This window comes from Podarcis raffonei, chromosome 6, assembly GCF_027172205.1.
Source record: "Podarcis raffonei isolate rPodRaf1 chromosome 6, rPodRaf1.pri, whole genome shotgun sequence".
NCBI lineage: Eukaryota > Metazoa > Chordata > Lepidosauria > Squamata > Lacertidae > Podarcis > Podarcis raffonei.
Window position 1 is genome coordinate 96,586,669 of NC_070607.1, and position 25,530 is coordinate 96,612,198.

At 49.6% G+C, this 25,530-nt stretch overlaps 1 protein-coding gene and 1 pseudogene across 1 annotated transcript; one reads left to right on the top strand and one right to left on the bottom strand.

The window, feature by feature from the left end:
• The first annotated feature begins 2,288 nt into the window (after positions 1-2,288).
• Positions 2,289-24,087, top strand: LOC128416655 (cytochrome c oxidase subunit 4 isoform 2, mitochondrial). The gene is made up of 5 exons (XM_053394674.1): positions 2,289-2,588; positions 9,234-9,330; positions 15,294-15,455; positions 17,393-17,524; positions 23,510-24,087. Exons 2-5 carry the CDS (start codon positions 9,234-9,236, stop codon positions 23,644-23,646), a joined length of 528 nt encoding a protein of 175 aa, XP_053250649.1. The 5' UTR covers positions 2,289-2,588; the 3' UTR covers positions 23,647-24,087.
• LOC128415488 (elongin-C-like) lies at positions 7,542-8,831 on the bottom strand (annotated as a pseudogene).
• Positions 24,088-25,530: the final 1,443 nt, after the last annotated feature.

Here is a 25,530-nt window from a genome sequence, read left to right on the forward strand (position 1 = left end):
AAATAGTCTCACAAACCCATCCAAGCACCTTGTCCATACCGTATATTCGAGAAATTCATCCAATGAAACAGGACTTGAAAGTGCTCTGAACATCTTACTGGCTGAAGGGCGAGCATCACTCTCTTCTTCTCCCATCAATGATTCAAGATCCTGCTGGGTTCTTTCTCATTGACACGTGGAGAAAAGGGACAGAAAAAAGTGTTTTTGCAACAGGTGACAGGGAAATTAGCTGGAAAATGTGTGATAACGCTGCTTTTGATGCACCGCTGTCTAGCCTCCCCACAAACAATTCCAAGCGGATGGTCATTAGACCACCGCTACGTCATCTCCCTGCAAAAAATCCAAGTGAAGGAATATTAAATCGCCAATCCTGTGTAATCCCCCTGAAAAACAAATCCAGATGAATGCTCAGTAAACAGGCCATCTGGAAGCTCCTGTACCTTTAAAGCACATAGGATGCAGAATTCAAAGAATTAGGGGCACTGGAGTTTGTTAAGGGCTGCTAGGAATCGTGAGGGGCAAACTACATTTGCTCTCTTTGGGCAAATGGGGCAGTGACCCAACAGGCTCAAATATGTCCTTCGGCAGCCATTGCCAGCCTGCCTTCTCACTTACAGGCTGTCCCCGGGGTGGCACTGCCCATCATATTCCTCCTCCTCCATCTCCATGTTGCCCTTGTAAGACTCAGCAGGGATCAGAATTTGTTGGACCTGCCTGTTATTGCCTCTGGCGCCACCTGCTGTTGACCTCCTTGCTATCCGTCCTATCAGTTCCAATGGGCTAAATGCTTGACTTGAACATTTCCCCCTTCCCATTTCCTGAATCCCTTCTTTTGTTTACCTTCCAGTCCAGCTGTTTTCAATCTTTGGTCACCAGATGCTGTTAGACTACCAACTCCCATCGCCCCTAGCTAGCAGGACCAGTAGTCAGGGATGATGGGATTTGTAGTTCAAGAATGTCTGGGGATGCAAGGTTGAGAAAAAGCCTGACGAAAAGAGTTCTTCTTTTCCAGCTCTACCTGGACTTGCCCGGAATTGAACCTACCAGGTACTGGGAACAAGGCTTTCTTGGTGGTGGCCCCCACACCTTTGGGAATTCATCATCTGGCTCCATCACTGCTGTGTTGTTGATACTCCATCTCCCGGAATACTAAAACCCAGCGGGGTAACCCAATGACTTGTTCATTTATCTATTTATTTTATTGAATTTTTTATACTGCCCTTCATCCAAGGATCACAGGGCAGCTTACAACACGAAAACACAAATCATAATGACAAATGAAAGCAGGCATGATGCAGCAGCCTGCCTCTTCTGATAGTCTCAAATAAATAAAGCCCTTGGAACAATTATTGATTTGATTGTAATAAACAAAAATCTGCCCTTATTCCTTTATGAGGGACACAAGAGTCCTTTGTAGGTTCTCCATCGGTCGGAGAAAAATAACAGAGGCCAACCAGAGAATATTGAGAAGCAAAGCAGCTTGTAAGCCTGATCTTTATTGAAATTGTTGCAACAGGATGCTCGCCTCACACGCAGGAAAGGAGGAGGACCCAGAACAAAGGTGTGCCTGCCCTTATTTAGACATTTTAAATTCCCTGCCCTGGAGCTCTAGACCACCCCTCCATACATCATACATACATCACAGAAGGGGTGTAACCCAAGACCACCCTCCACAAACACCATACCTCATCACAGAAAGGGTGGTCTACAGCAGAAATCTGAGTGCGTTGTTTATCTCCTGTCTGGCAGGTTACCTGTTAATGCTCACTTGATTGGATACCCTGGGGAGCCTGGCCCGTCTTTTGTAATGACAAATATTCAGTTCCTGAGCCAGGTCAAAGGCTCACCCTATTCATACACAGACATACCCTTAAGACAGGATTTGTGAAGGAAAAGACAACGGGGAGGCTTTTCCGTTTTCCTTCGACCTTGCAGAGAAATATTTGGTTTCAGGACTTTTCCTGTGGGGTTTCAGACATGTGGTTCATATATGCAGTTATGAACATTTATCTTTTATAGAAGACCTTAATTTTTTAATTTCACGACACTGTTAAAAAACGGTGATGACGCCTCATCCCAAGGCAGCAGCAGGGGGAGTGCAGCTCTTGGAAATGGAGCCTGGGGGAAAAAAAACTCTCTCTCCAGCTCTTATCCTCCTTCTCCAAACGCTGCAAAGGACTCTTAGCTTGGAGTGTGCAGCCGTGTTTGTGTACAGGAAGGGGGGGTGACTGGCCGGCCTCTGGCCGCTGTCCAAGTCCTGCTTTCTGCTCTCCTTGCTCCTCCTAACAGGCCGCCCTTGCAAATTCTCTATACTGGGGGGGGGGTGTCTGCAGATGAGGAGCCCCCCTTGTTGTCCTCCTCCTCTCCTGGAGCCAGGGGGCTGCAGAGGGGAAGGGGCCGGCCAGCCAGCCAGCCAGTGGCCTGGTACATCCCTCCATCTGCCTGCGCCGGGGTCTGTTCTATAATAAGAGTCTTTGGCAGCTGTTTTGTGCCTTGGCTGCTTGCCAGCCTCCCGGCAGTTGCACTTAGAGAAAGCCTGTTGCCTCCATTTCCCACCTCGTCCGCTCCAGCTCCTTGCTTGTCCCACGGTGAGTACCCTCCCGCTCGCCCTCCTCCAAGCTCTACCAGGGGCACAGCGGCCTGGCTAGGCTAGGTAGGTGCTGGCACCTCTGAACCACCAGGCTGGGATAACTGCCTTCCTGCTCGGCTCCCCGGCACATAACGGGAAAGTCCACTTGCCATCCGACTCTGGGGAGGCAGATTTGCCACCTCAATGCCTCCTCTGCCCCAAATTTCTGCCCGCCGGGCCCAAGGTTTGGGCACTGCGCTCCCTCGACGCATTTTCCCTACTGCGTCTCTTGTTTCCTTTCGCCTTGGAAACTTTCTTTGCTCTCCTCCGGGCCTTGAATGGAGGAGGCCAGAATTTCTCCAGGAACAAAGTAACTTTGTAAGAGTTTGGCGTTACAAGGCAAAGCTTGGCTTCCATTCTTCTCCTCCAGCAATGCCAGTGCAACTCCCCTTCTTGTGCCCCCCACAAATTTCCGCTTGGATCCCTGAAATGTCAAACAGATGGATCCTATCCCTGCTTTAAAAACTGTCTGGAATCCTCCAGGGCAGAAGAAAGCCTTCTCCACAGTGCCCAGCAAGAGATTTGGGGTATCTGTTGCCCAGTGCCAGGGCCACCCTGAACCCTCTCTCTGCCTCGGGTGCCTTTCTCCGCGGCTAGAGGTCAGACAGGACGGGTCCTCCTCAGCTGCCACCTTCTTCGGTGGCTGCCGGCCAGGACCAGGGGCTGCTGGGACGCTGGAGGGCCGGGGTGTGTGTGCCAGGCCACTTTCACTCCTGCTGGCCCAGCTACTGCAGGTGTGGCCAGAGAAAGGCGGTTTCAGGTGTTTAGGATAGCCAGATCTCTAGGTCTCTGGCACAGAGGAAGCTGCCATTGGGTGGACCATTTATTCTGCCACCCTCTCTCCCTTCCACCCACACACTGCCTGTCTGATTTCGGAGACAGGGCTTGTATCTCAGTCAGCTGACACCCTCCAGGCGTCGACAGAAGCTGGGTGGAAAGAGGGCTGTGATGTGACTTGCAGGATTAGGGATGCTTGACCTATCCAGGGCTGCACAAAAGCATGTTACTTCCCCCTAAGGATCCTGGGAACTTTAGTTTGTAAAAGAGGCTGGGAATTGGAGCTCTGTAAGGGGTGCATTGTGGGTTAAACCACAGAGTCTAGGGCTTGCCGATCAGAAGGTCAGCGGTTTGAATCCCTGCCACGGGATGAGCTCCAGTTGCTCGGTCCCTGCTCCTGCGAACCTAGCAGTTCAAAAGCACGTCAAAGTGCAAGTAGATAAATAGGTACTGCTCTGGCGGGAAGGTAAATGGTGTTTCCGTGCGCTGCTCTGGTTCGCCAGAAGTGGCTTAGTCATGCTGGCCACATAACCCGGAAACTGTACGCTGGCTCCCTCGGCCACTAAAGTGAGATGAGCACCGCAACCCCAGAGTCGTCCGCGACTGGACCTAATGGTCAGGGGTCCCTTTACCTTTAAGGGGTGAACTATAGTACCAAGGATTCTTAGGAGGTCCAGAGGCTGGGCAACACGAGAACGGGGCCTTTTCAGTGGTGGCTCCCTGCTTGTGGAATGCTCTCTCCACAAAGGCTCACCTAGTGCTATCATTACATATCTTTAGGCACCAGGCGAAAGGAACCCTTTTTTGTCTTTGGATTGGCTTGGGATGGTGTCATGTTCTCAAGGCCATCTTTACCTGGGGTGCAAGGGGTGCAGAGCACCTGGGCGCTGAATTCTGGGGGGCACCAGGTGCCCGCTAGTGAAGCTGCCTAAGCTCTTAACTATCTACCTGTGATGAAATAATAAATAATTTTGATCAAGCTAGAAAAACAAAATACGTAGGTATTACCGAAATGTATACCTACTGTTTCACAAAGGACTTTTGATTTTGTGTGCTCATTTACCAAAAATGTGCCGCACCGGTGCTTGTCATTCTCAACGGTGCCATGCACGTGAAATTAACTAATTTTGGGGGCGCTGGGTGGTTCTTTGCACCCTGGCGGTGCATATGCTAAAGACAGCCCTGAATGTTGTTCATAAAAACAGAAAAAAATTGCCTTTTAGATTTTTTAAGGCTGGTTTTAATGCACACATGAGAAATTGTAAGTCGCTTGGAGCTGCCATGGCAAAAAAGCGACGAAGAAATTTAATAAATATTAATAACAATTTATTGTGATGATGATGATGATGGAGTGGCAATGTGCTTTGAAGGCTTGGTGTGCACATAGCCCTGGATAGGTTAAGGTCCCCTGATCGAATGAGGCTCATAAATATTAGAAAATTCATGGAGGAGGAGAGGCCTATCGAAGGCTCCTAGCCATGACAGCTCTGCTCTGCTCCACAGCTGGAGGCAACAATTCTTCTGAATACCAGTTGCTGGAAGCTGCATATAAGTGCTGGAGATGCAAAGAGGTTGAGGGAACGCTCTTTCATATGGGGTGGATTTGTAAAAGGGCAAGAGAGTACAGTGGTACCTCGGGTTAAGTACTTAATTCGTTCCGGAGGTCTGTTCTTAACCTGAAACTGTTCTTAACCTGAAGCACCACTTTAGCTAATGGGGCCTCCCACTGCCGCTGCTGCACGATTTCTGTTCTCATCCTGAAGCAAAGTTCTTAACCCGAGGTACTATTTCTGGGTTAGCAGAGTCTGTAACCTGAAGTGTATGTAACCTGAAGCGTATGTAACCCGAGGTACCACTGTATTGGGAAATGATCCATAATGAATTGAAGAAAAAAAATGTTTAAAAGTACTTTCCAAAAAAGCCCAGAGTCTGTTTTGTTGGGGATAATTCAGACTGAAATTCCCAGGCGTCAAAAAAAGTTATTATGTATGCCACTCATATGGGTGGGGTATAAATAATAAATAATAAATATTATTATAAATATAATCATTATCATCATAATCATCACTACTGCAGCCTGTGGTTTGTAAGCCTCAAAATGGAAAACGAGTGAGGTCCCAGCCAAAGAAGAGTGGCAACTTAAGCTGACAGAATATGCTCAGCTTGCAGACTTAGCATACAGAATAAGAGAACAAGAAGAACATACTCTACGCTTAGAGAAGATTGGAAAATATTTATTGAATATATGGGAAATAACTGTGTACAGATGAAAACCGGCAGCATTAAGATAAATAAGTTATGATGGATGCAATCTTCTTCTTCTCTGGCGATCCCTCATAGCCGAGTAACAGTGAGTCTGTAAGTGACTGTGGAGGCCAATTCTGGATCCACACATCCTTCCACAGTGGAGACACTGGTTTCTGGGTGGGAGTTGATCACAGTGTGGATTTGCCAAGCGTGCCTTCTTCTTAGCACGTTTCTCCCTTGCATCCTGAGTTCAAGTGTCTTCAAAGCCCTGACACCTTTGGCAAAGGCTGTTCTCCAACTGGAGCACTCGCAGGCCAGTGTTTCCCAGTTGTCGGTGTTTATACTACATTTTTAAAGATTTGCCTTGAGACAGTTTTTCAACCTCTTTTGTTGACCACCAGCATTACGCTTCCCATTTTTAAGTTCGGAATAGAGTCGTTGCTTTAGAAGGTGATGGTCCAGGATGTGGGGATGGATGCAATAACGGAATATTGAATAGTATAGTTTCTGTAAAATATGCAGGGACTTATGATATGTAAAATGAACCGTGGAAAGAGAGGAAGGGAAGTCATTGTTATATTAAGGATGTAAAAATGAGTACAGTGGTACCTCGGGTTAAGTACTTAATTTGTTCTGGAGGTCTGTTCTTAACCTGAAACTGTTCTTAACCTGAAGCACCACTTTAGCTAATGGGGCCTCCTGCTGCTGCCATGCCGCCGCCGCCGCACGATTTCTGTTGTCATCCTGAAGCAAAGTTCTTAACCCGAGGTACTATTTCTGGGTTAGCGGAGTCTGTAACCTGAAGTGTATGTAACCCGAGGTACCACTGTACTTTAAATTGTGAAACAGAAAATATAATACAGTGGTACCTCGGGTTACATACGCCTCGGGTTGCATACGCTTCAGGTTACAGGCTCCACTAACCCAAAAATAGTACCGCAGGTTAAGAACTTTGCTTCAGGATGACAACAGAAATCGTGCGGCGGCAGCAGGAGACCCCATTAGCTAAAGTGGTGCTTCAGGTTAAGAATAGTTTCAGGTTAAGTATGGACCTCCAGGACGAATTAAGTAATTAACCCGAGGTACCACTGTAAACAAATTATATCCAAAAAAAGAGAAAGAAACTGCAACAAGGAAGAAATGTTCTTGTGCCTGGGTTCTGCTTGCAGGTTTCCCATAATAGGCACTTGGCTAGCCCCTGTGAGAGCAAGATACTAGCCAAGATGGGCTATTGGGCAATCCAGCAGAGCCTCTTTCTTATGTCTTTCTATTCACAACAACACTCTTTCCAACCGGCCACTAGGAAAGCAGCTTCTTCTGCCATGTGGCAGATCTTGGAGGGTGTCGGAAGGGTGTCCCTCTGTCCAGGGCATAATGTGCACCCCACACGAGTGCTCTGCTTGGCAGATTTCCCACACATGTCCCTGGGCCCCCGGGTCCTGTGTCACAAAGTGCTGGACTTTGGAGCGTAAAAAGTGCAATTCCCGGAAAGTCCACCTTGCCCCGCATTCCGAGCCCAGCCGTCGCCAGACAGCTCACAAGCAGAGCAAAAAGGCTACTACTTTCTTGCTATTTATTCCCAGCATCTGGTCACCAGCGGTAGAGACCCCCTGAATATGGAGGTTCGGCTTTGCTGTCCTGTCCTTGCTCTGAAAAGTTTTGGAGAATGAACCGTATCCAGACGACATGGTTACCAGTCCTTTCCAGATATATATATATATTTTCTTCCCCGCACTAAATTAGCATGTTTATTTGTCAGCTGGTAAGAAGTCTGTTACTTATGTAAGCAGCCAAACAAAATCAGAGCATGAATGATTCCTATGCAACATCACTGTGAGCCTTTGCAGTCAGTGACCTTTACGCTTCTTAACCAAACATACAGAATATTGCCATATGAAAAAGTTACTACCTGAACTACGTGCATTAAATATTGGGAGGAAGAAAGGTTTACATTTTTATTATAATTTACTTTAACAATCTAAGAGGTTTGCGGCCATCAGTAGTTCCAGTGCAATTTCAGGTGCAATTGGAAATTCAGGGATCTCTGTTGGGCTGTTAGTGTAGCGAACCTTATAGGTGAAATACATTCATACTTTGGATAGGACGTGGGAAGGAATCTCTCTGAAATTCACTTCATTTGTTTCATTTTCGGCAAATTGTCCTGGACCACTCAACATAGCTTTTATTGTTCCTGATGTGAGTGCAGGCTCTCTTTTAACTATGAACTCTTGGCCGTCCGAGGATATCAATTTCACATACAGAGCATCAGGGCCTTCACAGCCCCCATATGTCTTCTCTTTCCATCCATCTCTTCTTATCAGATAGTTGGGTCTTTGCCCCTGGAGCCTTTGCAATAATATCTCTGCCCTGCCAGCGCCCAAAAGATATTCGCCGATGAAATATACTCAGAGTTGAGAGTGGATTTCATGCTCTTTATTCAGCTCATAGTGGTGAGGAGGAATGAATGCTCCCCCAAAGTATCTGCTTTATATACATTATTTACACAATGGGCTGCACGTGATTGGCTAATTCTGGAATTCTCCTGTAGGCCAATCAGGTTGCGGATGCACTTCCACCTGGAGCTGGATTGGGTGGCTCCTGCAGACCAATCAGACTGCTGCATTGTTCTAGGACCAATCAGACTGCTGCATTCTGAATCCTATTGTTCTAGGACCAGACTGCTGCATTTTGGATCCTATTGTTCTAGGACCAATCAGACTGCTGCATTTTGGATCCTATTCAACTCAGTACATAACAGCCAAGTAGCTTCTCAGGTCCCTTACGGTTCCAGCCGGGACAACGCCCCCTGCCCGAAACCCTCCAGATATTTCTTCAGAACATAGATTTAATGTGCACGGGGGTGCGTGCGTGTGTGTGTGTCTCTCAGCCTAAACTACCTCACAGGGTTGTCGTGAAGATAAAATGGGAAAGGGAGCACCATGTGCACCATCTGGAGCTCCTTGGAGGAAAAGGTGGGATAAGAATGTAAAAAATCATAGAATTATACAATCGTAGAGTTGAAAGGGACCCGAGGACCATCTAGTCCAACCCGCTGCAATGCAGGAATCTCAGCTGGATGCATTGCTGGGGGTTGGACTAGATGACCCTTGGTGTTCCCTTCCAACCCTAAAATCGTGTGATTCTGTGATTATTGCTCTGGTCACTGACTTATGTACATAACTTTGAGCGAGAAAAGGGTGGGATAAAAATATGATAAATCAATAAGTAATAAATTCCGTTTTTAAAAAGGCCTTGACGTTTTCATCCCCCAAAAAGTTTCTGATTTGAGTTCCTACTGAAATGAGGCTGCATTTTAATGTTGCATTTTAATCTTGTTTTTCAAGTTGTATTTCAATCAGTTGTTTTTATACCTGGTGTTAGCCGCCCTGAGCCCCGTCCTGGCTGGGGAGGGCGGGGTATAAATAAAAGTTGTTGTTGTTAAAATTATTTATGCTTTTCATTTTACAACAAACACAAAACATAAATTTCAATCCCTCCACATCATATTTTGACTCCCCTCCCCCCTTTTCTTCGGTTTCTTACACTGTTTTTTACTGTAATAAATCTCTTGGCCCTGCAGATGCTGTCGCTGCCGTCCTTGCGGGTGGGCCTCCTGACCGGAAGAAGGGTTCTGGCTGCTGCTGGTGTCCGAGCAGCCCATGGGCATGGCGGGCATGGTAAGTGATGCTCCTGCTGTCATTTCTTGCTCCCGCTGTCCTTGGGGCGAGTGGTTCCCTTCTAACGGGGGACGGGGGGGATGGCTTGAGTTCTCTAGCGGCACCCTAACAGCTCTCAGCACCCAGAACAAACTTCAGTTCCCATGATTCCCTGGGGGAAGCCAGGGCTGTTGAAAGTGCCGTCGTGTTGCTTTAGATGTACGGGGAAGATGTTGCCTGCTTTTTAAGGTGCAGGTAAGGACGTGGGTGGAGCTGTGGGTTAAACCACAGAGCCTAGGACTTGCCGATCGGAAGGTTGGTGGTTTGAATCCCCACGACCGAGTGAGCTCCCGTTGCTCGATCCCTGCTCCTGCCAACCTAGCAGTTCAAAAGCACCTCAAAGTGCAAGTAGATAAATAGGTACCGCTCTGGCGGGAAGGTAAACGGCGTTTCCGTGCGCTGCTCTGGTTCGCCAGAAGCGGCTTAGTCCTGCTGGCCACATGACCCAGTAGCTGTACGCTGGCTCCCTCGGCCAATAAAGCGAGATGAGCGCTGCAATCCCAGAGTCAGCCACAACTGGATCTAATGGTCAGGGGTCCCTTTACCTTTACCTTAAGTGTGTTGCCCAGCCCTGGGTGTTGCTAGTAGGGATGCGGGTAGTGCTGTGGTCTAAACCACTGAGCCTCTTGGGCTTCCCAATCAGAAGGTTGGTGGTTTGAACCCCTGCAAAGGAGTGAGCTCCCATTGCTCTGTCTAGAATGCGGATCCTACCCAGGGCCAATCTGGGACATTTTGGTGGCTGAGGCAAACCACAAAACGACGTCCCTTTCGACCCCCATAGGAGACAGCTGCATATTCCTGCGTTGCAGGGGGTTGGATGAGGGGGTTGGATCCCCAGGGACCTGTCCAAATCTTACCATCATTCTGTCCGGATGCTGAGGTCCAGTGCCAAGGGCCTTCTGGCAGATCCCTCGCTGCGAGAAGCCAAGTTACAGGGAACCAGGCAGAGGGCCTTCTCGGTGGTGGCACCCGCCCTGTGGAACACCCTCCCACCAGATGTCAAAGAGATAAACAACTACCTGACATTTAGAAGACATCTGAAGGCAGCCCTGTTTAGGGAAGCTTTTAATGTTTAATAAGTTATTGTATTTTGATATTCTGTTGGAAGCCGCCCGGAGTGGCTGGGGAAACCCAGCCAGATGGGCGGGGTATAAATAATAAATTATTATTATTATTATTACTATTATTATTCTATTATTCTAAGTTATGAACCTACCCAGATCATCATTGGAGGCCCTTCGTCGTGTGCCTCCTCCATGAGAGGTCCAGAGGGTGGCAACATGATAACGGCCGTTTTCATTGAAGGTTTCTAAGGAGAGATTGGATGGTCATCTTCCATGGATGCTTCAGCTGAGATCCCTGCATGGAGGGGGTCAGACTAGATGATCCTTGGAGGTCTCTTGCAACTCTACAATTCTACAATTCTATGAAGACTGCATTAAGTCTCCCAGTGTGACCCAGTTGCAAAACCTTTGCAGCTTGTTGAACCCAGAGAAGGAGGCGGAAAAGAAGGAGCCAGCCTCAAGAGATCTTCCCTCCTTACAACTTGCACTTGAGAGCTAATCGCCGTAATGGCGAAAACAGTAACATTGCGTTGACACAGTATAATTAAGGAAGCAAACTACACTGGTAATAATATATTTGGAAGAACTGCAAAGACAACAGATAAAACATTGAAAATGCAGCAGCAATCCCACCACCACCCCGCCCCCAAAAAAACCTCCCCACAAGTAGCACATATAACTCACCAGCATTTTGCAAACAAAATTAGGGACGTGCTTTTGACACCCCAGTTTCCATAAAAAGGATCTCTGCTGAGGCCCCCCCAGAAAAAAATCATTACACATCCCAGAAGGCTGAACGTGTATCTTCTGGCTCTCGTTATATTTATTTACTCAGCAGTAGTAAATGCTGATTTCAAAGCTGAGGCGGTATGTTTGTTGAGTTAAAAATACACTAGAATACCAGTCATCCGACAGTGGCTTATCAGCAGTTTGAATTGCAAGGTTCTGCAGGAATAATCAGATGCACAAATAGAGGCTGGGGGACGTCTGGTTTAGCGGTGCAGGTGAAAAGGATCTAGAGAACTTAGTAGACCAAAAGCTTAACATGAGTCTACAGCGTGATGCAACAGCAAATAAAGTGAATGATATTCTAGGCTGCATCTACAGTGGTCAAGTGTCCAGATCAAGGGAAGTCATTTTGTTGTTTAGTCGTGTCCGACTCTTCGTGACCCCCTGGACCAGAGCACGCCAGGCACTCCTGTCTTCCACTGCCTCCCACAGTTTGGTCAAACTCATGCTGGTCGCTTCAAGAACACTGCCCAACCATCTCTGTCGTCCCCTTCTCCTTGTGCAACTCAATCTTTCCCAACATCAGGGTCTTTTCCAGGGAGTCTTCTCTTCTCATGAGGTGGCCAAAGTCTTGGAGCCTCAGCTTCACGATCTGTCCTTTCAGTGAGCACACAGGGCTGATTTCCTTCCGAATGGAGAGGTTTGATCTTCTTGCAGTCCATGGGACTCTCAAGAGTCTCCGCCAGCACCATAATTCATCCATTCTTCGGCGATCAGCCTTCTTTATGGTCCAGCTCTCACTTCCATACATCACTACTGGGAAAACCATGGCTTTAACTACACGGACCTTTGTTGGCAAGGTGATGTCTCTGCTTTTTAAGATGCTGTCTAGGTTTGCCATTGCTTTTCTCCCAAGAAGCAGCCTTTTTAAATAGTCCTACTCTATTCTACCTTGGTCAGACCACACTGTCTGGAATACTGTGTCCAGTTCTGGGCATCACAATCTAAGAAGGAGGTTGACAAGCTGGAAGGTGTGCAGAGGAGGGCAACCAAGAGGGTTTTGGCAACCAAGCCTTATGAGGAGCAGGAGCAGTTGAGCACAGAGCTATTCCCCTATAGATTGATCTCCACCACAGACAGGCTAAGCTTCACCCATCAGATGGCCTGTGATATGGACAGAATTCTCCTCTAGGGAATGCAGAATCCCCTCTGAGCAGTTTAACTCCAGGCACAGAAGAACGCAAGGCTTAAAAGCAATCCTGTTTTGAGCCTGCTGTCGCCGTAGGGATTGTGTTCTGATGACGTCTACGATGCTGTTTTTACTGCCGTTTATTTCACGGTAATATTCGGCTTGCTTGGGTTTCTACAAGCCTCCCTGAGTTTCATTTTATCTGAGAAAATGGTTACCTTGACTGTGGGATGTGTTCCTTGGAGATGATGGTGCAAAACATCTGGAGGGATGGTTTGGCACAAGGGAAAAGGGCAAAACACACCTCTCTCTCTCTCTCTCTCTCTCTCTCTCACACACACACACACACACACACACCACGTGGCTCAGAGTTGCATAAAACCCAGTTCAATCCCCAGACAGAGTCAGCTGCAGAGGGGCTGGTGGTCTCTAGCTTGGCCATGTAGCTTGCTTTAAAAGGTAAAGGGACCCCTGACCATTAGGTCCAGTCGTGACTGACTCTGGGGTTGCGGCGCTCATCTCGCTTTATTGGCCGAGGGAGCCGGCATACAGCTTCCGGGTCATGTGGCCAACAGGACTAAGCCGCTTCTGGCAAACCAGAGCAGCGCACGGAAACGCCATTTACCTTCCTGCCAGAGCGGTACCTATTTATCTACTTGCACTTTGACGAGCTTTCGAACTGTTATACAAGCCTCTAATTTGAAGGAGTGTCAAGAGCAGGGACGTAGGGGGTGGGCTGCCCAGGGTGCCACTCAGGGGGGGTTTGACAAGATGGCCCCTGCCTCTCCCCGGCTGTAGAGCGGCCGAGGGCGCACGCAGTCTGTATGGGCACCGCTTGCACAGCATCCGTATGGGCTGCTTCTTGCACAGTGACCGTACGGGCTGCCACGCATGTGCACTCTGTACAGGATGCCGCACATGTGCACGTCGTAGAGGATGCTGCTCGTGCAACAGCCCGTACAGTCGCTGTGCAAGTGGCAGCTCATACGGAGTGCACATGTGCGGCATTCCGTATGGAGTGCGCATGCGCGGCAGCCTGTACGGTCACTGCACATACGCACTCCGTACGGGATGCCGCACATGCACAGTCTGTACAGATGTCATGCATGCGTCACTGGGCGGTTCGCCCCGCTCCGGGTGCCAGAGAGGATTCCTCCGCCACTGGTCAAGAGTACAGGTCCTCTATTTCAGAGGCTCCCACAGACCACTTGAAAGTGGCTGAGGGTCTTGGTTTTTCTGCCTGTTGTAGCAATAATAATGTGCCAGGCTAGATGCAGCAGGCTTTTCAGTTGTAACCTTTATTGCTTCTTTTATTTCTTACATATATAGTGCAGGCTTCTGTATTGCAATTTTCATTCCATAGAATTAAAATTGCAGTACAATAAAAAAAAACACATAAGAAACGGAGCCGTAAAAACACAATATAAATCAATTGGGTTCTTTGTTTATTTTGTTTGAGAAACTTTATACACCGATCGATTGGTTTTATAAAAAACCAACAACCCTCAAAGCAGTTTACAAAAAGATAATGCAAGAAAGATAAGGACGCGGGTGGCGCTGTGGGTAAAACCTCAGCTCCTAGGACTTGCCGATCGCATGGTCGGTGGTTCGAATCCCCGCGGCGGGGTGCGCTCCCGTTGCTCAGTCCCAGTGCCTGCCAACCTAGCAGTTCGAAAGCACCCCCGGGTGCAAGTAGATAAATAGGGACCGCTTACTAGCGGGAAGGTAAACGGTGTTTCCGTGTGCGGCTCTGCCTCGCCAGGGTAGCTTCGTCACGCTGGCCACGTGACCCAGAAGTGTCTGCGGACAGCGCTGGCCCCTGGCCTCTTAAGTGAGATGGGCGCACAACCCCAGAGTCTGTCAAGACTGGCCCGTACGGGCAGCGGTACCTTTACCTTTACCTTAATGCAAGAAAAAATTACAGTACAACCATACAAAAGTTAAAATACTAAAACGGATTAAAATTGCCTCAACTTCCTAAAGATCTGGCTTGGCTTGTCTAAGCAAGTATGTTGTTTGAAGTTTGCTCAGTTTGAAGCTCTCCCCTATGTGAAAGCCCTGCCAATACAATTGCAGTTTCAAGATAAAGACCCATGAGAAGGGGGACCTGCAGGGCTCTTGCAAGGGTTGCCCACCCAGAGTTTGCAGCACTTGGACAGCTGACTGGGCAGGTTGAAGAGTCACCTGGTCACAGCCTCCCCTGCTATTAGCCGAGATTCCTGTATTGCAGGGGGTTGGACTAGATAATCCCTGGGCCCCATCCCTCTCTACAATTCTGTGATTCTGTGGTGAGACATATTGTACTATTTAAATGATAGAAAGACAGTGCACAAATTAAAAGTGAAATGAAATGAAAAACATTTTAATTTTTCAGTATTTTTTAATGCAGTGGTGCCAATATAATTAGTGTAAAAAATGGTAAAGGTAAAGAACCCCTGGGCGGTTAAGTCCAGTCAAAGGCGACTATGGGGTTGTGGCACTCATCTCGCTTTCAGGCCAAGGGAGCCGGCGTTTGTCCACAGACAGCTTTCCAGGTCATGTGGCCAGCATGACTAAACTGCTTCTGGTGCAATGGGACACCGTGGCGGAAACCAGAGTGCACGGAAATGCCATTTACCTTCCCGCTGCCATGGTACCTATTTATCTACTTGCACTGGCATGCTTTCAAACTGCTAGGTTGGCAGGAGCTGGGACAGAGCAACAGGAACTCACTCCGTCGCCGGGATTCGAACTGCCGACCTTCTGATTGGCAAACCCAAGAGGCTCAGCGGTTTAGACCACAGCGCCACCCGCATCACTATAATTAGTGTATGCAATTTTAATGCAAAAATGACAACTTTTTAGCTTGGGGGGGAATGTATAAGTGGCCACCCTCATGGCTGGTGTGGGGATGTGCCCTAGCCATGCTGAGGTTCCTCTCTGCTGTTCCTCTTTCTCCCTAGTCGCAGCCCAAGAAGATCTCTCAGTGCCTATGTATTATGACAAGCGCAGCTACCCGCTCCCGGACGTCCCCTTCTGCAAGGAGCTGGACACTTCCCAGAAGGCCCTCAAGGAGAAAGAGAAAGGATCCTGGAAGCAGCTGAGCAATGAGGAGAAAGTGGCCCGTACGTAGCAACAGACTGGCCCATCCAGGGATGACCTGCTGGGCTGGAGGAACCTGGGCATCCCCACAGGGCCAGGACAATGTTTTGTGGGCAGCCTCTGTAGGGTCAAGGCACACTAGACAGACAAGATGGAGGCTGCACCCTAAGTTGCCAGTCTTTGGGGATGTGGGAGTAATTTAACTCCCATTTAAAGGTGAATCACACTTTCTGCCATAAAGGGAGATACAGCCACCCTTGGAAATTCACACTTACCTGAATTTTGCAATGCAACACTTACCTGAATTTTGCAATGCAATTCTCTGCTTTCCTTTGGACCCCTTCAGCAAGGCCAAGAGGGGGGTGGTCTTGTGGTCTGGGCAGCCCAGGACCTCCAGACCCCAGGGAGGTCACTCCAGTGTTGCTTATGCAGAATTGACTTCACCCTCGGAGGCACACTCCATTGTCTCTTGAGACAGATGGGTGCCCACTATACAGGTGAAACTCAAAAAATTAGAATATCGTGGGAAATTTCCTTTTTTTCCATAATTCAACTTGAAAGGTGAAACTAATATATGAGACAGACTCACACATTCAAAGCGAGATATGTCAAGCCTTGATTTGTTATCATTGCAATGATCATGGCATACAGCTGGTGAAAATCCCAAATTAACAATTTCATAAAATTAGAATATTCATGGAAATCAGCAAAACAAGGATTGCAAATCAAGCAAGATTGGACCTCTGAGCAGTAGAAACATATCTCTCTTTGCATGTCATGAGTCAATCTCATTTATTAGTTTCACCATTTAAGGTGAATTACTGGAATAAATGGACTTTTCCACGATATTCAAATTTTTCGAGTTTCACCTGTAGTTCTCCAGCCATGCCACGTGTATAAAAATGCATCCATTGAGGGAAAGTGAGCGTATTAATGAAAGTTAACGTACAAAATGCATCTTATCGGGAGCAATTGCTCACAAAAATGTGCAAGCGAGCAAAAACTGCAAACAAAAATTTGGAGATCGTGTGCTCCAAAGTGCTGAAGAATTTTCATCAGCGTGAAAGGAGAGCTTTGAAGCCAGTGAGAATAGGTTTTCTCACCCTGAGAGGTTACTCAGAGCCAATCAGAGGGAAAGGAGATGAGTCGGCCACTGAGGATGGGCTCCTGGGGTCACTCCGGAGAAGGTTTGCAGGAAGGACACGGAGGAGTTGCTGTTCTGTCTGCTCCAAAGCTAAGCATTTAGGAACACTGAAAAGACAAGGCACTTCATTTTCAAGAGAATGGAGGGCAAGTTCTGTTACGTATAAATGTACCTTCAGGGAAAACACACCTTAAGGCGCTCCAAAATATCAGAGCACTCCAAATCATCTGCAGAAAACGGATCTAGCTGGAAAGGCATCCCTTAGAGATCTGATTCAATTCTTGCACTGCATCTCTTAATTCTTATTACAGTGGTACCTCGGGTTACAAACTTAATTAGTTCCGGAGGTCTGTTCTTAACCTGAAACCGTTCTTAACCTGAGGCTCACTTTCACTAATGGGGCCTCTTGCTGCCGCCACCCCGCCGGCGCACGAGTTCCGTTCTCACCCTTGGACAAAGTTTGTAACCCGAGGTACCACTTCCAGGTTAGCGGAGTTTGTAACCTGAAGTGTTTTGTAACCTGAGGGGTTTGTAACCCAAGGTACCACCGTATTGCATAATGATAGGATTGTTGCATCATCTTAGAAGGGGGCATGGCTGTGATGTTTAATAAGGGGACCCTGCACTTCTGGATTTTCTGTTCCGCTCATGCCTGGAGCTGCCATCGTTGGCTGCCCATCACACCTGCATGGGAGACAGGGAACAGCCGGGGCACCCCTGCCAATCATCTGGAGGGACAGGCAAGTGAAGGCACAGAGAGCCTGAGCAGGGGAGGTGGGCGGCGTGGATCCTGACCCTGCTGCGCTTGCCTTGCAGTGTACCGGCTCAAGTTCCACCAGAGCTATGCAGAGATGAACAGGCCCTCTAGCGAGTGGAAGACGGTCCTTGGAGGAATTTTCTTCTTCATCGGATTCACGGGATTGATTGTCTGGTGGCAACGGGTCCATGGTAGGGAAGTGGGAAGAGGGGGAAGAGGAGGAGGAGGAGGAGGATGGGTGGCTGTGGTGTGGATGAGAATCCCAGTGGTGTTTACAGAGCTCCCGCCCTTTCCTGGGCATCTGTGAGTCTTCCAAGGCGGGCAGAAATACAACTGGTGCTGCCTCCTCCAACAGCCACATTGCTGGGCCAGATGGTGGCTTCACCTGTGGAATTTTGCTCCAACGCACAACTGCTGAAAGCACAGAGCCTTACCTGTGCTGGGGGAAGTACTTTGAATACAGGGGTTTTTTTGCTTTCCAAAGCCACTGTATACTGAGCCAAATCATGGGCTCATCTACTCAAGAGTGCTGGAAGCCTCTCTCACAGGGAAGGACCATAGTTTGAACATCCGCCTTGCAGGCCAAAGGTCCCAGGTTCAATCCCCAACATCTCTGGGTAGGGCTGCGAACGCCCCTGCCTGAAATGCTGCAGAGCTGCTGCCAGCCAGAGTTGACAGCACTGAGCTAGGTGGAACAATGGCAGACTCAGTATAAGCTAGCTGGCTGTGTTCCTGTGTAAAAATAGCCTAACTCGGAAGGTGCTGGACTCTTTGTTGTTGTTGTTTAGTCATTTAGTCGTGTCCGACTCTTCGTGACCCCCTGGACCAGAGCACGCCAGGCACTCCTGTCTTCCACTGCCTCCCGCAGTTTGGTCAAACTCATGCTGGTAGCTTCAAGAACACTGTCCAACCATCTCCTCCTCCGTCGTCCCCTTCTCCTTGTGCCCTCCATCTTTCCCAACATCAGGGTCTTTTCCAGGGAGTCTTCTCTTCTCATGAGGTGGCCAAAGTCTTGGAGCCTCAGCTTCACGATCTGTCCTTCCAGGGAGCACTCAGGGCTGATTTCCTTCAGAATGGAGAGGTTTGATCTTCTTGCAGTCCATGGGACTCTCAAGAGTCTCCTCCAGCACCAGAATTCAAAAGCATCCATTCTTCGGCGATCAGCCTTCTTTATGGTCCAGCTCTCACTTCCATACATCACTACTGGGAAAACCATAGCTTTAACTAGACAGACCTTTGTTGGCAAGGTGATGTCTCTACTTCTCAAGATGCTGTCTAGGCCTGTCATTGCCCTTCTCCCAAGAAGCAGGCGTCTTTTAATTTCGTGGCTGCTGTCACCATCTGCAGTGATCATGGAGCCCAAGAAAGTAAAATCTCTCACTGCCTCCATTTCTTCCCCTTCTAGTTGCCAGGAGGTGATGGGACCAGTGGCCAGGATCTAAAGAGATTCTAAATAAGAGTTTGCAGGGGGTTAGACTAGATGACACATGGGGGTCCCTTCCAACTCTACCATCTTTGATTCTGGGATTCTACTCTGCCTGGCAGAAATTCTCCACCCCAGAGGGCTTTCCCCACGGGAGATGCTAAGGATTGAACCATGGACCTCTGGCATGCAATGCATCATCTTTACCACTGAGCTACGCAGCCCCTCCCCAAATTGAAGCCCAAGGTAGACATCTCACTCAGAGCAGCACCTACCCAGATTCCCCTCCCAGGCAAAGATTCCTTGTACAGGACCTCTTTCGTCCTCTGTGTCTGAACCAGACTGGATTTATCTGTCTCAGTAGGTGAGGCATCGGTGGAAATCCAGCCAATTTGGCTGCTTGAATCCTTCCCCTCCCTTTCTTCTTTTTACCATTATTGGTGGATGATTTTTCCAGGCTGCCTTAATGCTTCCCCTTCATTTCGTCTGGGTCGTGCTCCCACTGCCCGGCTGCAGACGTAGGCTGTGCTAAGACATAATAGCTTGGGAAAAGAGGTCTTGAGGCAGGCAGCCTTCGCTCCTGGTTCACACTGCCCGTGATTCTGTAAATGCCATTTCCCCACTTAGGCCAAATCTACACATGAAGCAGAATGAGGTCAGAATTAGGTGGGTCAATTAGACTGGGCTGCTTCAGATTGCTAGTGGAGGATAATACATCTGAACGCTCATGGGTGTTGAACCAAGCAGAAATGCAGCACACCAGGGAAAGAAAACCAGTAGAAAACCAGCGTATCACTGGAACCTGTCTTGATGTGCTGGATTTCCAAGTGCAGGCAGATTATGATTATTTTACATTTATAACGGAGCATTCGAAAACAGGGTTCCAACCTCTGCAGCTTGAAGTGGAGCAGTGCATCTGGCCAAGGCAAGACTCATGGCTTCATTCTGCTCTACCGAACATTCAGCCTCCACCGACTTAAATATAAGTGTGTCAGAGAGTGGGTGGATGCGTAAATTAAAAAGCCTCAAGCTTTCCTTTCTACGGATAATCTGAGCTGCCCTCTTCTGAACCATTCCCAGCTCTGCACAATCCTTTGAGAGACGGGACAACCAGAGCTCTCCTGCTCGCCTGGAGTTTCCAGAAGCGAACCTACCATAAATGTAGCCTGGATGTGGGGAGTTGTGATTTCTTAAGAACATAAGAAGAGGGTCTGGTGGATCAGGCCAATTGGCCCATCTAGTCCACCATCCTCTTCTCACAGTGGCCCACCAGACGCATGTGGAATCTTCTTCCAATGTTCAGCTTCACTACTGCCTCTGACAGGACTGAGCATTTAGAAGATCGCTTTGCCCCCATGTCAGGCACTGTGCTGGTCCCGTGGGTTACCCAAGAGGCGAGGTCCAAGTCCGGTCCGGGGTCAAAGGTGCAACATGGAGACAGTCCGTAGTAGCTGGAGCTGGGTGCAGGGCAGGGAGTCGGGTGAAGTCAGGAACAGGCTTGCAAACAGGGAGCCAGGGCAGGTCGGGAGCTCAGGCACGAAAGCAGGACAGGGTTCACGCAGGAACTAGCAACCAACAATGTTGCTCCCTCAACTTGGGACTGGGGCTGGCCGGCTTTTATCTGCCCCGAGGCATAGGGTGGCCCCGATCCTCTGGTGACTTGCCTCTCCTGGCCTGGAGGTGAGCACTCCTCCTGTGGGAACTTAGTTCCCTCCGCCTCTCTGCCCTGAGCCTCTGCAGCTCAGGAGAGGCTGGAGGGTTACCGGACCCAGAGGCAACCTCAGCTTCCTCTGACGGGGCTGAGAGTGGAGCACCTGCAGGCAATGGGTCCTCCATCACCTCAGGGGCCAGAGCAGACTCAGCTGACGCCTGCAGCTGAGGATCCAGCACAGGTGAGGACCCTTCAGGCTCATGCCCCAGCCCCGGCTCAGCTGGTTTTGGAGGTGGGGAATCCTGTGCAGGCTGGGATCCCTCAGGTTCAGTATCTGAGTCCGAATCCCAGGCCATCACAGGCACAAAAGCAACCAACTTGGAAGGTGCCTGCTTCAAGCCTTGCACCCACGGCTGGAAAATGACCTGCCTAAATCAGCCCTGAAAAAGCTTTTTGCTTTCTGCAGCATTCCTGCTGCTGGAAGATGCTTTCCAGCAGAGGGAGCACATGCTTCTCCTAGCTGCGCACCCCAGCCATTCCCCAGGCCAGGCCTCTCTGCCCACAGCTGATGTTCCTGGACCATTGGGGAGTAAACAACCCACAGCCAGCCATGTCAGCCCTGCGCTCCTGGAAATCAGGGTGGGGAGGAACAAAGGGGCCGCTGTTTTCCTCGCACTGGTCTGATGCCCATGGAGCTGTTTTCCTGGATTTGCAATAACAGCCCATCTGCCAAGTGAGGGGTGTGGAATGGCGGGGGGTGGCAGGCTCAGAAAGGAGGAGAAAGGCCAGTTCTGTTGCCTGCCTTTGCAGCAACAGCAGCTCTGGGCTGTCCCCCTTCACGGGGCTCGCCTGATGCGTATAAAACCCACAGGGCCTGTGGGGCCCAGTTTGTGCGCACAACCCAGCGGCAAAGGGCGAGGGAATTAGCGCGGCCACTTTCTCACTCTGCGTGCTGTGCTGGAGGTTGCAGAAGAGAACTTCACCCCAGGCAGAATTCAGTTTGTTTGGATGCAGAATTGCATTTTTTTTTAAGTGCACCTAGAAAGCTAAGGGTGGGCCCAATCACTTGCCACGGATTCTCACAGGGCAGGCAAAAAACAAAAAAAGAGGATGTTGCAGAGCTGGAGAAGGGCAATGGATGGAGCAGTTCCCCTGTAGGAACGTAAGAGGAGCTTGCTGGACCAGGCCAGTGGCCCACCTGGTCGAGGATCCTGTTCTCAGTGGCCAACCAGATTCTTGTAGGCACAAGAGCATCTCTTCCCTCCTGTGGTTCCCAAGAGGGAACCTGATTTTTAGTTCAGAGAAAAGGCAAGTGAAAGGGGTCATGATAGGTAAAGGTAAAGGGACCCCTGACCATTAGGTCCAGTTGTGGCCAACTCTGGGGTTGTGGCTCTCATCGCCCTTTATTGGCCAAGGGAGCCGGCGTACAGCTTCTGGGTCATGTGGCTAGCATGACTAAGCCGCTTCTGGCGAACCAAAGCAGTGCACGGAAACGGCATTTACCTTCCCGCCGGAGTGGTACCTATTTATCTACTTGCACCTTGATGTGCTTTTGAACTGCTAGGTGGGCAGGAGCAGGGACCGAGCAATGGGAGCTCATCCCATCATGGGGATTCGAACCGCCGACCTTCTGATTGGCAAGCCCTAGGCTCTGTGGTTTAACCCACAGCGCCACCCAGAGAAAGGTTTTTTCCTCCCTCTCTCATAACTCTAGAACTCGGGGACATTCCATGGAGCTGAATGCTGGAAGGTGGTGCTGATAGTGCCAAGGTCACAGGTTTGATCCTCGTATGCGACAGCGGCATATTCCTGCATGGGGTCAGACTAGATGATCCCGGGGTTCCTTCCTATTCTATACTTCTAGGATTCTGATTCTATGCAGGACAGATAAAAGGACTTCACGCAGCACAGTTAAAACTCTGATAGTGACGGCCGCCTAGTTGGATGACTTTGAAAGAGGATTAGACAAATTCATGGAGCTACTAACCATGACGGCTATGCACCTCCGTTATTGGAAGATGCAGGCCTCTTGCTGGGAGTCACAAGTGAGGAGAAGGCTGAGATCTTTGAGTCCTTCCCATAGGCATCTCCTGAGCTGCTTTGCGAAAGATGTTGCTGCACCAGGTGGGCCTTTGACCTGATCCAGCTGCAGGGCTCTGTTTGTGTTGAAAGAAATCTTAGCAGACATGCATTTCACTCCATTAGCCAGTTGATTAAACCTGAACACTTGTCCTGCAAAGCACAAATACTAACAGAATTGTAGAGTCGGAAGGGACTCCACGAGCCATCTAGTCCACCCCCTGCAAGAATCCCTGACAGATGGCCATCTTGTTTAAAAACCTCAGATGAAATGGCTTTGCTTTTTGTTAAGGTGTGGCTGGGTCTTAAAAGGATTTGTCTTAAAACAGGCTAAGATGGCACCCACAAGCTGCAGGTTTTAGAGGTACTTACAGGATACTTACCAATTAAAGCTTCCATCCTACACATCCTTATCCCTTGAACTCTCTGGGACTGACATCTGAGCAGGGATGTGGTCCAGGTTGTAGCCCAACTAGGAACTTTGCTGTGCTCTATTCTGCGCTCCCAAGACAGGGTGTGTGTTTGTGTGTGTGTGTTGTTTGGACCCCCATCCACCTTTTGGTCTTGCATATGGAGTAACAACCATACACCAGGGGTGGGGACCTGTGGGTCCCCAGATGTTGTTGGACTACAACTCCCATCATCCCTGAGCTCTGGCCTTGCTTACTAGGGATGATGGGAGTTGTAGTTCAACAACATCAGGGGACCCACAGGTTGAGAAAGGCTGCTATAGACCCTCCAGATGTTCCTGGACTACACTTCCCATCATCCCTCACTGTTGGCCATGCTGGCTGGTTCTGATGGGAGTTGGAGTCCAGCCATATCTGGAGGGCCACAGCTTCCAGTCACCGCCACCACCCAAGTGAACAAACTATTTATTGTCTTTCTCCCCCTTGACCACCCTGGAACAGGGTTTGGGAGGCATCAACGGTCTCCTAACCAGTGCGGGAGAACCCTCCCTGTGACCCGCTCATTATCTTTCTGTCGCCCACCTCACTCGGCCTTCCCCCGTTGCCTTGACAGTGTTCCCCCCGAAGCCGCACACCTTGACCGACGAGTGGAAGGCCAAGCAAATCAAGCGCATGCTGGACATGCGCACCAACCCTGTGGACGGCTTCTCCTCCAAGTGGGACTACGAAAAGAACGAGTGGAAGAAGTAGAGCGCGGAGGCGGAAGTCGGGGAGAGGCAGCCGCGGATCCTGCACGTTCAAGGCAGAATTGACCGCCCCGAGGGTGGCAGCTGGGGCGACGTCTCCCACACTGCCCATGCCCCTACCAGCCCCCTTTGGATCACCTCCCCTTGGCCTGAGCCTTCCCAAATCCACCCAATGTGCCTTTGCCTTCCTGGAGCTGCAGGAGGTCAGGCATGTTCACCAGCCGTCTCTGTTCCACTGCAGAGAGACTGGCACTGCCTCTGCCAACCTGGTGCCCTCTGGCTGTTCTGGACTACAGCCCCCGGCAGCCCTTGCCAGCACAGCCGAGGTCACCAGGTCAGCCGAGACTGGATTGGACCCAAGCCTCTTTGCGTGGCCTTTCCAGCGGCTCCTCTTAAGCAGCCTTGCTCTTTCCCTCCATGCAATAAAACACTACGTCGTACATCAGGCTGTGGTTTGCATCTCTCTTGGGTAGCCGTAGGTAAGAGGAGGCGGGGGGAACCACCTGGGGTTAACCGTGCGGCTCCTTCATTCAATGCATGCATAGCTGCCTTATGCCGACTCGGTCCTTGCAGCTTCCAGCAACTTTGGATCCAAAAAGAATCCCCGCTCCTTTTAGGAGCTCAAGTCGCTGGAAGCACCAGGGATCACATATCAACAGTCTGCTGGATCAGGCCAATGGCCCATCAGGTCCAGCATCCTGGTCTCATAGTGGCCAACCAGAGGTGTGTGGGAAACCCAAAAGCAGGATTTGAGCACAAGAACATCTTCCCTCCCTGTGGTTTCCAGCAACTGCTATCTCCAACTGAGAATAACCACCATGGCCAGTAGCCTTCAATAGGCCTCTCCTCCTTGTCTAATTTAAAGCTACCCACGCTAGTGGCCGTGGCCATAGCTGCCTCTTGTGGGAAAGAGTTCCAAAGTCTGCACATTCCTAAGTACGCAATTGTGCATTACTGCTGGTTTAAAGGTAAAGGGACCCCTGACCATTAGGTCCAGTTCTGGCCGACTCTGGGGTTGCGGCGCTCATCTCGCTTTATTGGCCAAGGGAGCCGGCGTACAGCTTCCGGGTCAGGTGGCCAGCATGACCAAGTTGCTTCTGGCGAACCAGAGCAGCGCACGGAAACGTCATTTACCTTCCCGCCTATTTATCTACTTGCACTTTGACGTGCTTTCGAACTGCTAGGTGGGCAGGAGCAGGGACCGAGCAACGGGAGCTCACCCCATCGCGGGGATTCAAACCGCCGACCTTTTGATTGGCAAGTCCTAGGCTCTGTGGTTTAACTCATAGCGCCACCCGCGTCTCCACTGCTGGTTTCGATGGGCCTTTTTTCTGATCCAGGTTACTCCTGACCATGAAAGGCAAGGCAGTCTTGCCAGGCTCACACAGCTTGCTCATGCTCCCCCTTAAAGAGCACACAGACAGAGAGGACAGTGCTTGAAAAGACTACTGGCCTGCCCCACAGTGCCCAGTTGCCCAAGAGCGGCGAGCCGGAGATCCCAGCCACCTTTCTCCAGCAGGCTGTGATTCAAACATCTGCCTCCCACTCAGCCTGATACTCCAATGTCCTCTGAGCATGGAGGCTGCAGTCATCACTTCTCCTGCAAGCCAGGCCTTGACAACCCTGTGCCTGCCATGTTTCAGAATACAACTCCCATCAGCCCCAGCCAGAACGGTTGCACTGACATCAACTCTAGCATCCCACAGCCATGCTGGCTGTAGCTGATGGGAGTTGTAGTCCCAAATATCTGGAGAGGGCAGTAGGTTGCCAAAGGTTGCTGTTTGTGTTCACTGAAATCTTTGCTAAAGTCTCTCCCTCCCCTCCGCGCCCATTCAATCATCATCTAGAAGTGTTCCCCAAATTTGGATCTTCAGCTGTTTCTGGACTA